Source organism: Schistocerca nitens, chromosome 9 (genome assembly GCF_023898315.1).
Source record: "Schistocerca nitens isolate TAMUIC-IGC-003100 chromosome 9, iqSchNite1.1, whole genome shotgun sequence".
In the NCBI taxonomy this organism is placed as follows: domain Eukaryota; kingdom Metazoa; phylum Arthropoda; class Insecta; order Orthoptera; family Acrididae; genus Schistocerca; species Schistocerca nitens.
In genome coordinates, this window is record NC_064622.1 from 66,185,554 (window position 1) to 66,200,942 (window position 15,389).

The 15,389-nt window shown below is 43.8% G+C and overlaps 1 protein-coding gene across 1 annotated transcript in view; it reads right to left on the reverse strand.

Moving 5' to 3' along the window:
• Nucleotides 1-15,389, reverse strand: part of LOC126203548 (uncharacterized) — a 255,598-nt gene that overhangs the window by 160,503 nt on the left and 79,706 nt on the right. The window contains exon 4 of the mRNA XM_049937870.1: nucleotides 11,600-11,783. Coding sequence (XP_049793827.1) covers nucleotides 11,600-11,783 — 184 coding nt within the window. The remainder of the gene's footprint in view (nucleotides 1-11,599; nucleotides 11,784-15,389) is intronic.

The window sequence follows — 15,389 nt, forward strand, 5'->3', positions numbered from 1 at the left end:
CGTATACCAACTCTGCCGAGGAACAATTGATGTCTGTTTTTAATGCGGTCCGTAACCCCAACAAAACCAATGGCAACGCTTGAGTCCATGAGTCCTCGTGGCACATCAGGGCAGCCTTTAAGGTCCGGTGCCACCTTTCCACCAAACCGTTGCTGGCCGGGTGGTAGCTAGTAGTACGGTTTCGTTGGAAGCCGCAGAGTTTTGACAGTTGTTGGAACAGCGTTGACTCGAACTGGCGTCCTTGGTCAGTGGTAACGAAAAATGGGCACCCAAAACGAGCCATCCAAGTTTCCAAGAATGCGCGTGCAGTAGTCTCTGCAGAAATGTCCCTGATTGGTGTAGCCTCTGCCCACCGCGTGCAACGATCCACTGCCGTAAACAAGTACCTGTAACCTTCTGAAGGGGGGAGGGGTCCAACCAAGTCAATGTGTACATGCCCAAAACGTGCCGTTGGGTTTGGGAATTGTCCTACTGGAGCGTGAACATGGCGTCCCACTTTGCTACGTTGACACTGATAGCAGCTGCGGGCCCACTCCCGTGTATCTTTCTTGATTGAAGGCCACACAAAACGGTCCGTCACTAATTTTACTGAGGCATTGGTTCCCGGATGTGCCAGGTTGTGAATGCTGTCGAATACCTTTCGTCGGAACTGGGGGGTGATGTATGGGCGTGGTCTAACCGTGGAGGTGTCGCACCATACCTTACATGGGCTGCCGGGGACGTCCACAAGTTGTAAATGTAGGCCAGTGGACGGGTCCGCCAACAAGGATTGCAGCTGCGCATCTGAAGCCTGAGCCCTTGCCAATTCGGAATAATCTAACATTGGACTTATCCCATTAATACGTGAGAAATAGTTTGCCACAATGTTTTCGGCACCATGGATGTGACGCACGTCTGTCGAAAACTGGCATATAAACTCTATATGGCGGGCCTGGTGGGGGGAACATGAATCGCTGACTTTGTAGAAAGCTGCCATGAGAGGTTTGTGGTCGGTGTATATGGTGAATTGCCTGCCCTCAACTAAGGGACGGAAGTGCCTGACGCTTTCATACATCGCGAGGAGTTCCCTGTCATATGCACTCCAACGAGTTTGACTCATCTGTAGTTTTTGTGAGAAGAAACTTAGTGGCTGCCAATGACCCTTCACTCTCTGGTGCAGTGCTGCCCCGATTGCGACTTGGCTTGCGTCCACTACTATGGCTAGCTGAGCTCCTGGTGCAGGGTGTGCAAGCCCCACTGCGTTGTGAAGGCTGTTTTGCAGTGCCTTGAAAGCCGAGTCCATCTCGGGTGTCCATGGGAGTGGACGCTTGCCAATTTTGTTGTGTCCGGCCAAGGCATTGTTCAGTGGCGTCTGGATTGCTGCTGTTCCGGGGAGGTGGCGACGATAGAAATTTATCATCCCTAGGAACCGTCGGAGATCGTGGTAGGTTTGAGGCCGTGGTAGGGTACGCAACAACTCCAGCTTCTCTGGCAGTGGGAAAATGCCCTGAGCTGACACTTTATAACCCAGGAAGGTGACAACGGGTTCCCCAAACACGCACTTGTCCTTGTTAAGCGTAATTCCATGAGCGCTAAGCCTGCTTTGCACCTCGCTTACGTGTTTCTGATGGTCAGAAACATTCTCCAAAAACACCAGAATATCGTCTAAATAGGCGAAACAATATGGTAGTCCTCTTAGTACGCTGTCTAGGAACCGTTGCCATGTCTGGGCCGCATTTTTTAGCCCAAATGGCATCACCAAAAATTCAAACAGCCCGAATGGGGTTGTCACTGCAGTCTTTGGTATGTCCTGCTCTGCCATTGGGATCTGATTATAAGCCTTACGGCAATCCAAAACACTGAATATGGATGCCCCGGCCAGTGAATGGGTGAAATCCTGTATATGTGGCACAGGGTATCTGTCTGGAACAGTTCGGGCGTTCAAAGCGCGATAATCACCGCACGGGCGCCATGACCCATTCTTTTTACGGGCAAGATGCAGAGGAGAGGACCACGGACTGTTAGATGGCTGTATAGTTCCTTCCTGTAGCATCTCGTTGAAAATGGCCTTGGTTTCCCGCAAGCGATCAGGTGCAAGCCTGCGAACACGTGAGGAGACTGGTGGGCCTGGAGTTGTCCGGATGTGGTGCACCGTCTCATGCTTCGCCCTGCTCTTTCTTGTTCCCTGTTGTGGTTTGGGTGTCGCCTTTGTGGTTGAAACAGCAGGAGCCTCTTGTTGTGTCGTTAACTGTTTTGATGTCGTTTGAGCCGTGTGCTGGTCAGCTTCCTTCGTTGCTATGGTGTCCTCCCAGGTGGGTGCACTGAGGTTATCTACCCTTTGGCATGCATGAGAAGTCGGACGTCCTTGTATTCCCGGAATAACAAATCCATTGACAGAATGGACGAGTTGTGACTTGTGTAAATCCACGGACAATGCATGTTTTGCCAGGAAATCAGCACCTAGTATAGGTTGGTCGATATCGGCCATAACGAAGGTCCAGTTGCATTCTTCTGGTAGCCCAATGTCCACTGGCAGTGTTTTCTGTCCATATGTGTGGATGACTGAGTCGTTGACTGCTTTCAAAGTGGTCTCTTCAGTGCGTTTATCTGAAGGGAAGAAGTTTACAGGCAGAGTGCTGACATCTGAGCCGGTGTCGACCAAGAACATCCATCCTGTAGAGCGATCAGGAACGAAAAGTCTTTGTGAAGCGGCGTACCTTACAGTTGTGGGAGAAGTCGATCCACATAACGTAGGCTCGTGCTGAAATGGGGGTGTTCCCCTTCCATGCGTCTGTGAGTTTAGGCGCAGTTGTTTGTTGTCACGGTCGGCTGCGCCTAAAGCAGGCCGTGGGATGCGTTTGGGTGTGAGCACGGCGTCTTACACTTCGTAGCTTGCGCGCCGAAGCGCTGGTGGAACCAGCAATAACCGGTGCCGTTGTTTGCGTGACGCGGCGGTCGCGTCGGCTGGCGACGACGCGTGTGTGTGTCAGCCGCCGCAACGTCGCGTGGCTCTAGCCGCTGCAGCTGGGCGGTCAGCTGATCGATGGCAGCGCGGAGAGATCGGAAATCTTCGGTCGCCTCCGGCGCTCGTCGTGCGGTCGTGGCAGCGCAAGCTGGAGGCGCCGCGTCGACCGGCTCCGGCCGTGCTCGGCTGGTGTCGTTGGCCGAGGTGGTTGCAGCGGCGGCCACTGTGGCGCGCGAGTCGAACAGGGAGTGCGCTCTATCGGCTACTTGCAGCAACTCGCTTAATGGCCGGCCCTCGTAAGCAATTAAGGTTAAGCCCACCTGCGGAGGTAACTGCTGTTGCCATATGTGCAAAAGTAATGCGTCTGAGAACATGGAAGGGTCCACCATAGCACGTAAATGCCGGTAAAAGTCTGAAGGTGACCTGTCACCGCGTTTCTCGTGGTACAGGAGCTGTGATATCCGCTGATCCACAGGTTTTGTACAACGCGAAATTAAAGCCGTCTTGAGAGTGGCGTAGGCTTGTTGTGGTGGGGGTTGCATAATTCTATCCGATACCACTGACGACGCACGTTGGTCCAGGTTGCAAATCACTAGCGTGAACTGTTCAAAATCGTTGACTATTTGTTGCTGTACGAAAATGTTCTCCATAATAGCGAACCAAATTTCCGGACGCTCGGGAACGAAAGGTGGGGGTCGAATTTGTAACCGCGACGCGGGTGGCCCACGATCACTGGCGAACGTAAAGTGCAAAACCCGTGGGAGCGGTACCGACGCGGGTGATGAAAACGGGAGCACTTTGGGTCTGATATCGGCGTGTCCTGTGCGCTGGTTGTGCGAGGCAATGTCCTGTGGCGGCGGCGCGGGACCCGCCGGCACACGCGGCGCGGTTGGAAACGTAACATCGTGGGCGAAGTCGGTTTGAGATGTAGGCGTCCGTGGCACTGTGAACTGAGGGTTTTGCTGCATCATGTCGAGCTCCTTTTTGATGTTTTGGATGACGCCGTCGATGTCGTGGAAGAGATTCTGAGCAGACGACATGTCGATACGAGACGTCGCGGAAAATATCTCAAGAAACTTGCCTACTGTCACACTGCTTAGTTACGGGGTCACCACTTATGTAGGGGTAATTTCACTACATAAAGGAAAACACTTGTGTGGAATTTATACTGTGAACGATCACCTTTATTGTACCGCACAAAACACACTTGATACAACGTTAACGCGGGAAAACGAACACTCGTCGTGTCCTACAAAGAACCCCGCTCGTAAAGAGAATCTCTCAGTGTCTTGTCGACTATCGACTTGTCACTCCCACACTGTGTATCACAATGTTTTATTTTAATCTTCAAAGCACTAATGGGTGTTTCTCTAGATACTGGCGAGTTTGCCTGTGTTTCATCGTCTGTAACTTCACAGGCCACATGTTGAACACAATGTTTCCCTTTATTCAAAAATCTATTACCATAAAACCCACATTTCTTAAGAACACTTCATTTTGGCATCATACTTTACTTTTTGAGAGATTTGCCAATCTATTCGTCACTTTTCCTCAGAAAAATGTTAGCACTTCGACATACAATGCGTGTTTATACTATGAAACGGTATGATACTGTTTTTGACAGTGCTAACAATACAAATATGTAATTTAACCTTTATAACGCAGCAATAATTAGTGAAGTTCGGTGGCAGGAGGAACAAGACTTTTGGTCAGGTGATTACAGGGTTATAAATACAAAATCAAATAGGGGTAATGCAGGAGTAGGTTTAATAATGAATAAAAAAATAGGAGTGCGGGTTAGCTACTACAAACAGCATTGTGAACGCATTATTGTGGACAAGATAGACACAAAGCCCATGCCTACTACAGTAGTACAAGTTTATATGCCAACTAGCTCTGCAGATGATGAAGAAATTAATGAAATGTATGACGAGATAAAAGAAATTATTCAGGTAGTGAAGGGAGACGAAAATTTAATAGTCATGGGTGACTGGAATTCATAGGTAGGAAAAGGGAGAGAAGGAAACATAGTAGGTGAATATGGATTGGGGGGAAGAAATGAAAGAGGAAGCCGCCTTGTAGAATTTTGCACAGAGCATAACCTAATCATACCTAACACTTGGTTCAAGAATCATAAAAGAAGGTTGTACACATGGAAGAAGCCTGGAGATACTAAAAGGTATCAGATAGATTATATAATGGTAAGACAGAGATTTAGGAACCAGGTTTTAAATTGTAAGACATTTCCAGGGGCAGATGTGGATTCTGACCACAATCTATTGGTTATGATCTGCAGATTGAAACTGAAGAAACTGCAAAAAGGGGGGAATTTAAGGATATGGGACCTGGATAAACTGAAAGAACCAGAGGTTGTAGAGAGTTTCAGGGAGAGCATAAGGGAACAATTGACAGGAATGGGGGAAAGAAATACAGTAGAAGAAGAATGGGTAGCTCTGAGGGATGAAGTAGTGAAGGCAGCAGAGGATCAAGTAGGTAAAAAGACGAGGGCTAATAGAAATCCTTGGGTAACAGAAGAAATATTGAATTTAATTGATGAAAGGAGAAAATATAAACCGCAGTAAATGAAGCAGGCAAAAAGGAATACAAAAGTCTCAAAAATGAGATCGACAGGAAGTGCAAAATGGCTAAGCAGGGATGGCTAGAGGACAAATGTAAGGATGTAGAGGCTTGTCTCACTAGTGGTAAGATAGATACTGCCTACAGGAAAATTAAGGAGACCTTTGGAGAGAAGAGAACCACTTGTATGAATATCAAGAGCTCAGATGGCAACCCAATTCTAAGCAAAGAAGGGAAGGCAGAAAGGTGGAAGGAGTATATAGAGGGTTTATACAAGGGCGAAGTACTGAGGACAATATTATGGAAATGGAAGAGGATGTAGATGAAGACGAAATGGGAGATAAGATACTGCGTGAAGAGTTTGACAGAGCAGTGAAAGACCTGAGTCGAAACAAGGCCCCGGGAGTAGACAACATTCCATTAGAACTACTGACAGCCTTGGGAGAGCCAGTCATGACAAAACTCTACCATCTGGTGAGCAAGATGTATGAGACAGGCGAAATACCCTCAGACTTCAAGAAGAATATAATAATTCCAATCCCAAAGAAAGCAGGTGTTGACAGATGTGAAAATTACCGAACTATCAGTTTAATAAGTCCCAGTTGCAAAATACTAACGCGAATTCTTTACAGACGAATGGAAAAACTGGTAGAAGCGGACCTCGGGGAAGACCAGTTTGGATTCCGTAGAAATGTTGGAACACGTGAGGCAATACTAACATTACGACTTATCTTAGAAGAAAGATTAAGAAAAGGCAAACCTACGTTTCTAGCATTTGTAGACTTAGAGAAAGCTTTTGACAATGTTAACTGGAATAATCTCTTTCAAATTCTGAAGGTGGCAGGGGTCAAATACAGGGAGCGAAAGGCTATTTACAATTTGTACAGAAACCAGATGGCAATTATAAGAGTCGAGGGCCATGAAATGGAAGCAGTGGTTGGGAAAGGAGTGAGACAGGGTTGTAGCCTCTCCCCGATGTTATTCAATCTGTATATTGAGCAAGCAGTAAAGGAAACAAAAGAAAAATTCGGAGTAGGTATTAAAATTCATGGAGAAGAAGTAAAAAATTGAGGTTCGCCGATGACATTGTAATTCTGTCAGAGACAGCAAAAGACTTGGAAGAGCAGTTGAACGGAATGGACAGTGTCTTGAAAGGAGGATATAAGATGAACATCAACAAAAGCAAAACGAGGATAATGGAATGTAGTCAAATTAAATCGGGTGATGCTGAGGGAATTAGATTAGGAAATGAGACACTTAAAGTAGTAAAGGAGTTTTGCTATTTAGGGAGTAAAATAACTGATAATGGTCGAAGTAGAGAGGATATAAAATATAGACTGGCAATGGCAAGGAAATCGTTTCTGAAGAAGAGAAATTTGTTAACATCGAGTATAGATTTAAGTGTCAGGAAGTCGTTTCTGAAAGTATTTGTACGGAGTGTAGCCATGTATGGAAGTGAAACATGGATGATAACTAGTGTGGACAAGAAGAGAATAGAAGCTTTCGAAATGTGGTGCTACAGAAGAATGCTGAAGATAAGGTGGGTAGATCACGTAACTAATGAGGAGGTATTGAATAGGATTGGGGAGAAGAGAAGTTTGTGGCACAACTTTACTAGAAGAAGGGATCGGTTGGTAGGACATGTTTTGAGGCATCAAGGGATCACAAATTTAGCATTGGAGGGCATCGTGGAGGGTAAAAATAGTAGAGGGAGACCAAGAGATGAATACACTAAGCAGATTCAGAAGGATGTAGATTGCAGTAGGTACTGGGAGATGAAGAAGCTTGCACAGGATAGAGTAGCATGGAGAGCTGCATCAAACCAGTCTCAGGACTGAAGACCACAACAACAACAACAACAACAACAAACGCAGCAATCCACAGCCTTCTATATAAAAAAAAAAATTATCGATATTATTAGATCTTGAAGTAATGCACGTAAAAATTTAAACATTTTCAACTGTGTATATTATATTTAAGGAAATAAAATAGAATACTTCCCCTGTGAGTTTATAGGGAAACATTCCACGTGGGAAAAATATATACAAGAAACAAAGATGCTGTAACTTACCAATTAGTTACAGCATCTTTGTTTATATATACAGCGGCCAGTCGGTGCCGTTGGGTCTTCCAAGGCCTGTTTGGGCGGACAGACAGAGTTGTAAGGAAACCCAGTGACTCTCTCTAGCTATTTGGAGACTTTAAATCAACAGTCAATGCCCAGACACAAGTAAAAACACACCCCATCCTATGTCCGGAAGACAACCACACCAACCAAGGCATCAAATATTTGCAGATCATACTGGACAAGAAGTCTAATGAATTTCGGTTACCAGCACTTCCTTTGTCTTACAGAAACATGAGCATTTGACTTCTTAGGTCTCTTCCACTCTGAGAATCTTCCAGAGATACTGGGAACAATAAACCATGTCCATACGTGTTTGCACAAGCCATCTTGATGACTTAAGTATCATGGGCACTATGCATCAGGACCACCAGTGAAAGCTTTGCACCCTATTTACTTCAGATGGTGCAGGTGTAAAGAATAGCTTAGACAAATGCCAGGTTTCCAGGAGCAAGTGGAATACCTTGGGCACGTGCTCAACAAAGAAAGCTCACTGCTTGCATCAAAGCTGCAAAGTTTTTTTTAACAAAAACAGCTGAATTATTATTCTGTTTCTCCCACAGGTGACCCATATCATGCACCCACTAAACAAGCTGCAAAAGAAAGTGATTCAGTATAGGTGGACAGCTGCCTTTCAGTGCTCCTTCTTGCAGTTGGAGCATATGCTGCACTTGGCACCATGCCTTATGCAGTTTTCACCATTGTGTCCAGTGGTTTTAGTCATAGATGCCTCTCCATATGACACTGGTGCAGTACTGGCTCATAGGCAGATGGGGAATCAATAGTTTTTGTGTCAAAGATATTGACACCTACTCAACAAAACTAGTCACAGATAGAAAAGGGAGCTTTAGCGATTGTCTTTGTAATTAAGAAATTATATGTTTAGCTATTCACAATGAAGTTCGCTTTAAGTGTGGACCAGAAACCTCTGATAGTGGTATTTGGACAGCATCCAGCTTTCCAGAATGGACAGCAGAGCAACTCCAGTGTCGGCCGCTTTTCCTCAGCTCCTGCAATTATATCATTAAATAAAAGCCCAATGTACAATGCTTTAATGCAAACCCTCTATCTCAACTACCCATCTGATCAGACCCTGCTTTTGACAAGTAGGAAATCTCAAGTTTCCTAATAGACATGGAAAAGAGAGAAATCTTGAATGGGTTTCCTATTACAGCTTTGGAACAATACTACACAATTGGCTTGGTGGAAGTTTAATTGAAATAAACGTCCATGAAGCAGCTGACTGAGAAGGAACGGGTGCTGTGTCTCGTCACCCTGGCAGGCGGCTTACGTTTCTGTCTCGCCGTGGCCACAGGGTGGAAGCTCACCGACGCATCAGCGTTTCAGGCAGTGGACCGATGGTGGATCCGTGACTTGCGGTGGGGGTCTGCCACCGAATTGCTGAACGCAATTAACTGGAAAATACCACCAGCTTGTAGATAACTTGGACAAATAGGCGAAAGAAGACTTGCCACATATGTAATAAATGACATCAGATATATAATCCCACAACTTCCTGTGAGAGCAGTCTTTTTCAGTAGTTCGATCTCCCTCTCGTTTGCACACCAACATACACCCGTTATACGCCATTATTCAGAAGTAATAAGCGTTCCACCATTGGTCGAGACCATTCGAGCGTTTCAGTTCCTCCAAATTTATCAGTGTTATCTTCTGTCACCACAGTTCAACTGTGAAAATAACGAAAACCACACGAGGCACTTTCCATCAGTTTTCAGGCATCGTTCACCTTTTCCTACGGAACAGCCGCCTCAGGCAACACGGCACTGTGGGATGGCGCAGCACAGGGTGTACACAGTACACAGAACACAACAAGGACTGTACACAGCACAGCAAAGGGTGTGCACAGCACAGCAAAGGGTGTGCACAGCACAGCAAAGGGTGTGCACAGCACAGCAAAGGGTGTACACAGCACAGCTCAGTACAGCAAAGGATGTATCCAGCACAGCACAGGGTGCGCACACCACATCGCAGTGAGTACACAGCACTGCGCTGGATGTACGTAGCAAAGCACAGGGTGTGCACAATGCAGTACGCGGTGTGCACAGCTCAACACACTGAATACGCCTACTCGTGACATCGTGACCAGCCGCTCACATCCACAGGGCCTCTGCCGGTGTTCTGACGTCATGTAATCGCCTTTCCTGAGACCGACGCCTCAGGCTTTCGTTACATCTTGAATTCTACTAAAGAAGTTCTGTGCACAGAGCAAAGAGTATGCCATTTCACCCATCCTCCAACGGCAGAGCATCAGGTGTGGATGTTTAATCAGCACATGGTGAAAGCAGTGGTACTACACCACCACAACAGCACTCATTATATTCTTGAGCATGTACAAGACCATGTCCAACCACAACCATAGCCCAGTGGAGCTGCTCCATGGGAGCCAACCACGAACTTTCCTCCATTTCCTGGCCTCTCATGCCTGGGAGCCGGAGACCTGGCATGCCAGGTGATATCCAAAGAGCTAAGAGGTGTGGGCATATTCATACAGGATGAAAGACATGTGGGTGTCCCGCTACAGTGATTGCCATCCATGGGTAGTGTCTTACTTCAGCTGATACTCTGAGGGATTTGAAATGTATCCTACCAACTTCATACATGCGTACCAACTGTACACCGCCAGTGGACTACACTAATGAGGAAAGCCTACCTTTGCCAGTTCCAAACTGCACAGGTGTAATGTGCACTCTAGAACACCAGTGGCAATTTCTGTGGATATGGGTATGGAGGTGGAGATCTCCACACAGTCTCCACAACCAAAACCAAGATCTACATCATCACATGCCAGTGTGATGCCAGATGCCCAATTTCCTCACACTAGGCTGTGAGCTTTAGCACCAGGATGCCAATCACACCACCAGTTCACCTCCAGAAACATCAGCCTTGTTGCTCCCAGTGTTATGAGCCCATTTCAGGGGGAAGGGACCTGGTATCCCAGCTCAGTGGCTTTGAAAGTCGCCCCAGAGAGCGCTGAATTCGACCATAGGTGAAGTTGTTACATCTGTAAATGCAAGCATGACCATGTTGCACCATTGACCTCAGCTTGTCACTGTGCACACTCCTCTTACTGTCCATTTAGTGCTCACTGTTCCGCCATGTGACAGCATTGCTTTCAGTAGCATATTCGTCACAAGCCACAACACACCACTCTTTCTCTATTTCTGCTCCACTCTGGCTTGGTTTCTCTCTCTGGATTATTCACTAGACTTATTTGCTTGTAATACTATATCTAGTTGTCAGTTTCCACACTGCAATCTCCTGTCTGCACTCAGTGATTGGCAATTGACAGTCCCAGGCTGGTTAACTGGCTGTATAGGTTATTTGAGACGTTCCTGATCTTTTACTGAATATTAATCACAATACTGTCCACGGACCATATATTTTGCCTTAAAATTTGAACAGCACGTTAGACAAGATCCATAGTATCTACTCTATCAAGTGCTACTTTATTTTATACTATTTCTATACTATTCTTCTAATTTTTAATATATTTCTATAGGAGCATATTTATTCCTTTAATACTGTTAAATAAATGTATGATGTCTGGATGATCTCCAGCAGATTGTATAAAACCTACATGACTTGCAGAGTGTCCTTTAAAGAAAACTGATTCCACAATACTACAAAGTGCATGCATCATCATTGTGATACTTGAATTGTTTGTCAGTGCAACTCTATGTTCTATTTTCTTTTGTCCTGTTTGCTGGTAAGGTTCTTTCTCCATGAAAAATATAATTTCATTTTGTCATTTACATTATTACGCCATATTGGAATATAATAATGGCGAAAAGGTGTTACAAATAAGAATAAACTTTATCATTGAGAAGAGTGAGCTTTGATTACAAAATTATTCAATCAGTGTCATAAATAAACACAATGATAACACTGAAGAACATAGCTGGCTGTGGCAAATTGCAGTACTTAATACACACCTAGTTCATTTCTTTCTCTGTTGACCTCCACAGGAATGGCTTCATTCCTAGTGCATTCAAGTGTTGTATCTTCTGTAGAAGGTTCCTTTTCTTGAAAACTGTATTCTGGAAAAAGTCTTATAGGTCTAGACAGAAGTCGAGAGGTACGCTGTACTTTTCTAGGTGGTGAATCAAATACAGGTAGCTGAAAGATGAAGAGATTATTGTTATAAATACATCCATTCCACGTCAAAAATGATCACACAACTTAATGAGAAAATCAGATGTCCTTCAACATAAGGATACTAGCATGATTTTTTCACCATGTTTCTATTTCTTTGAAGATAACTAATCAATGTGAGGTCATAAAGATTCAAACTGCCCACAAAAATGGAAGCTAAATCCAGATTCCTGTACCAGAAACTGAGTTAAGTTGGCATTAACTGACGTTTACCTGGCTCTGACTTAAATTCACTCTAATGTTACACAGTACCAAATGACCTACTTTCTTGACTTGTTGCATATAATGTCTGTTGGTATGTTGATCTAACACATGCTCAGGAGAAACTATAACTCACTACTCAGCTGTATGCTGCAGTGAGACCTTCTGATGGATTAAAACTGTGTTCTGGAACAGGACTCAAACCAAGCCATTTAAACAAAGCTCATATTATTCTGTAAACAATCCCTAGGTTACAGCTAAATCATTTTCTGCCATATCAGCAGTGTTATGAAAAGGATAGACTGCTACTCGCCATAAATATGACATGCTGAGTGTGATGAAAAGACTATACATATGAGCTTATGGTCAAAGTGGTCAAAGCCTTTTTCATAAAAACAAAAATACACACACATTTACACAAGCAAGACACCTCACACCTACATGACAACTATCTCTGACCACTTTGGCCACCAGAGCAGCAGAGGATAGTGTGGTCTCATATATAAAGTGTGTGTGTGTGTGTGTGTGTGTGTGTGTGTGAGAGAGAGAGAGAGAGAGAGAGAGAGAGAGAGAGAGAGAGAGAGAGAGATGTGCTAGTTTGTGTGCTGTGAGTGTGTGGGCGTGTTTTTGTTTTTCTTTTCTGTTCTCAAGGAGGCTTTGGCCGAAAGCTCGTGTTTACAGTCTTTTTGTCATGCCCATCTGCATCTCCACATGTCATCTTTGCGGTGAGTAGCAATCTATTCTTTTCATAATATTGTTGATATTCCAACATGTTGTTTCTGTTGTTCCATATTCTGCCATATAATTTCTTTAGTATTGTACGTTTTTGTGTGGAAATGGCACAGCTTGGTTTAGTTATTTGTATGATGTAGACTTAATCATACAGTTTCTTGAAGCAACCTGTGCTATATCTTTAGAGTGCTCATCTAAAGTGAGGTGAGTACCAGAACAAATGAGTACTTTCCTCTTGTCAACTCTGTCATTTAATATGGCATTCTCTTTCCTGGATCAACACACAAACAAATAGTTCTCATACAAAAACAAATAATGAAGCACATGATACAATCCCCATCACGTGCAACCAGTAAGCCAATTTTTAAAGAACTGGAACTACTGCTTGACCATTGCATGTATGTCTTACAGTGCAATTTGTTTTTGAACAACAAATTTCATTTGCTTGAGTGAAATAATAGTACACATGAACACTGCAACCATACTACTGATAATATTTATCTAACAAGCCAGAGACTGAGCAAATACCATGAGAGTGTGAGGCACATACACAGCATACTTATTAATAAATTGTCCTGCTCAGTCAAATAATAAGAAATTGTTTAGGAAGAGCATCACCAATATACTGCTCCAACATTGTGTTTATTTCATTTCCAAATATATCGAAACAAATTTATGGCAATTGTAACTTAAATTTTGCTTAAAGTGATTCTTCATTGAATTCAATTCTTATATATTTTTATTTGGTTGCTGAAGTATGGAGACTAACTTACATAAAATGTAACTACGGTTTTGCTTGTTACACTCTAAGCTTAAATATAATACAAGTCAACTTTCACTTAATACTGCATGTTGGTATGAATAGCCTACTCTGTCCTTTAAATCAGTTACACATATGCATGAAAACTATTGTGATGGAAAGACATAGGCTTCTTCCAGATTTGCATTAAAATTTATTCCATGTATTATCCTGTATGTAAATAAACTTCACAGTGATAAATAGGACAATATACTCACCATTTACATGATTGTCTTATTTTTTTACAATGAAAATAATCAGCTTTTGAAAATATAACATAATTTGATTGTTTATATAAAAATCTACACACAAATCAGTGGTAGGAGAACACGCATATAAGGGTATTCAAATTTACAAGCTTTTGGTGCCAGTGGCTCCTTATTCTGGCAGAAGGGTTGAAGGGGAAGGAAGAGAGATGAAGGAGAAGGACTTAAAGGTGGAACATATGGTAATATACAACACAGAGATTACTGACAAAACTTCATGCTCAAGTTAATGAGAGCAGAAAGCTAAGTGTATTATATGTGACAGAGGTGGATGGGGATGGGTGGGAGGGAGGGAAAGACAGGTCAGAAGATAAAAGATATAGAAAACTAAAAGGGAGTGAAAGTGAGGAATAGTTACTGAGAAGAAATGCTGAGAGTGAAGAAATTAAAGTAAATTATTGCCAGATTGGTGGCAAGAACCAAGCATATGTTGTAGTACCAGTTCCCATCTGTGGAGCTCTGAGAAACTGGTGGCAAAATGTGGGACAGAATGGAACTCATTTTAAGGAATGACTTTTAGGAAGCCATAGCCTAACTGAAGTACTGATAATACATTCAAGACCTGGATAATACCGAGAAACAAGAGCTCACCACACCTAGAATAGCTTTTTGTTGGTCTTTCAATCTCCTTGTCAGACCCTTAGGCTCCTTCTGCACCTATTTCTCTACCCTACAGCTCCTACCCTTGTGACTGTCCCTGCTGTAAGACTTGCTATTTTCAGCCTCTCACTACCATCTTACCACCTATACCAGCCCTGCAACTGGAAAACCATACACTATCAGTGGGAGAGCAATCTGTGAAACAATACATCATGTACAAGCTGTTATGTACACAATGTTCAGCCTTCTACAATTGTATGACTATCAGCAAGTTATCAGTTCAGATGAATGAGCATAGGGAGAGGATGTATACTGGCAACAAACAATGTCCCTTTGCAGAGCGTGCATGCTTGGAACATGACCTCAGTGCCTGTTTCACTAGACATGCCATATGGATTCTTTCCCAAGACACCTGTGTCTCAGAACTCTACAGGTGAGAACTGGTATTACAACATGTCCTTAGTTCTCACCACCCACCTGCCGCAATTTACATTAATTTCTTTGGTCTAAGAATGTCTTCTCAGCTACTGTTCCTTTCTTCACTCTCTTTTAGTTTTTTATGTCTTTTGTTTTCTGTCCTATATAGCTTTCCCTGCTCTGCCCCCCCCCCCTCCTCTACCCCGTATAATGCACTTACCTTTCCATTCTTATTAACTAATGCATGATGTTTTGTCAGTAATCTCTGTCTTGCATATTACCGTATCTTCCACCTTTAAGCTCTCAGGTTTTCAAATCTTGCCCGTGCAGCCCCAACAACTGGTTTTTCCTTCTCATCCCATCTGGTAACTCTCCCCTGACCCAGAGTTCCGGTCGACTTTTCCAATATCTACTCACTTCCTAAATCTCTCCAGTCCTTTTGCTTTACTCCTCTTCCTTCCCCTTCAGCTCTTATGCCAGAAGAAGAAGTCACTGGCTCCAACAGCTTGTAGATTTCAGTAGTTTTCTATGTGTGTTCTACTGCTGCTGCTCAAT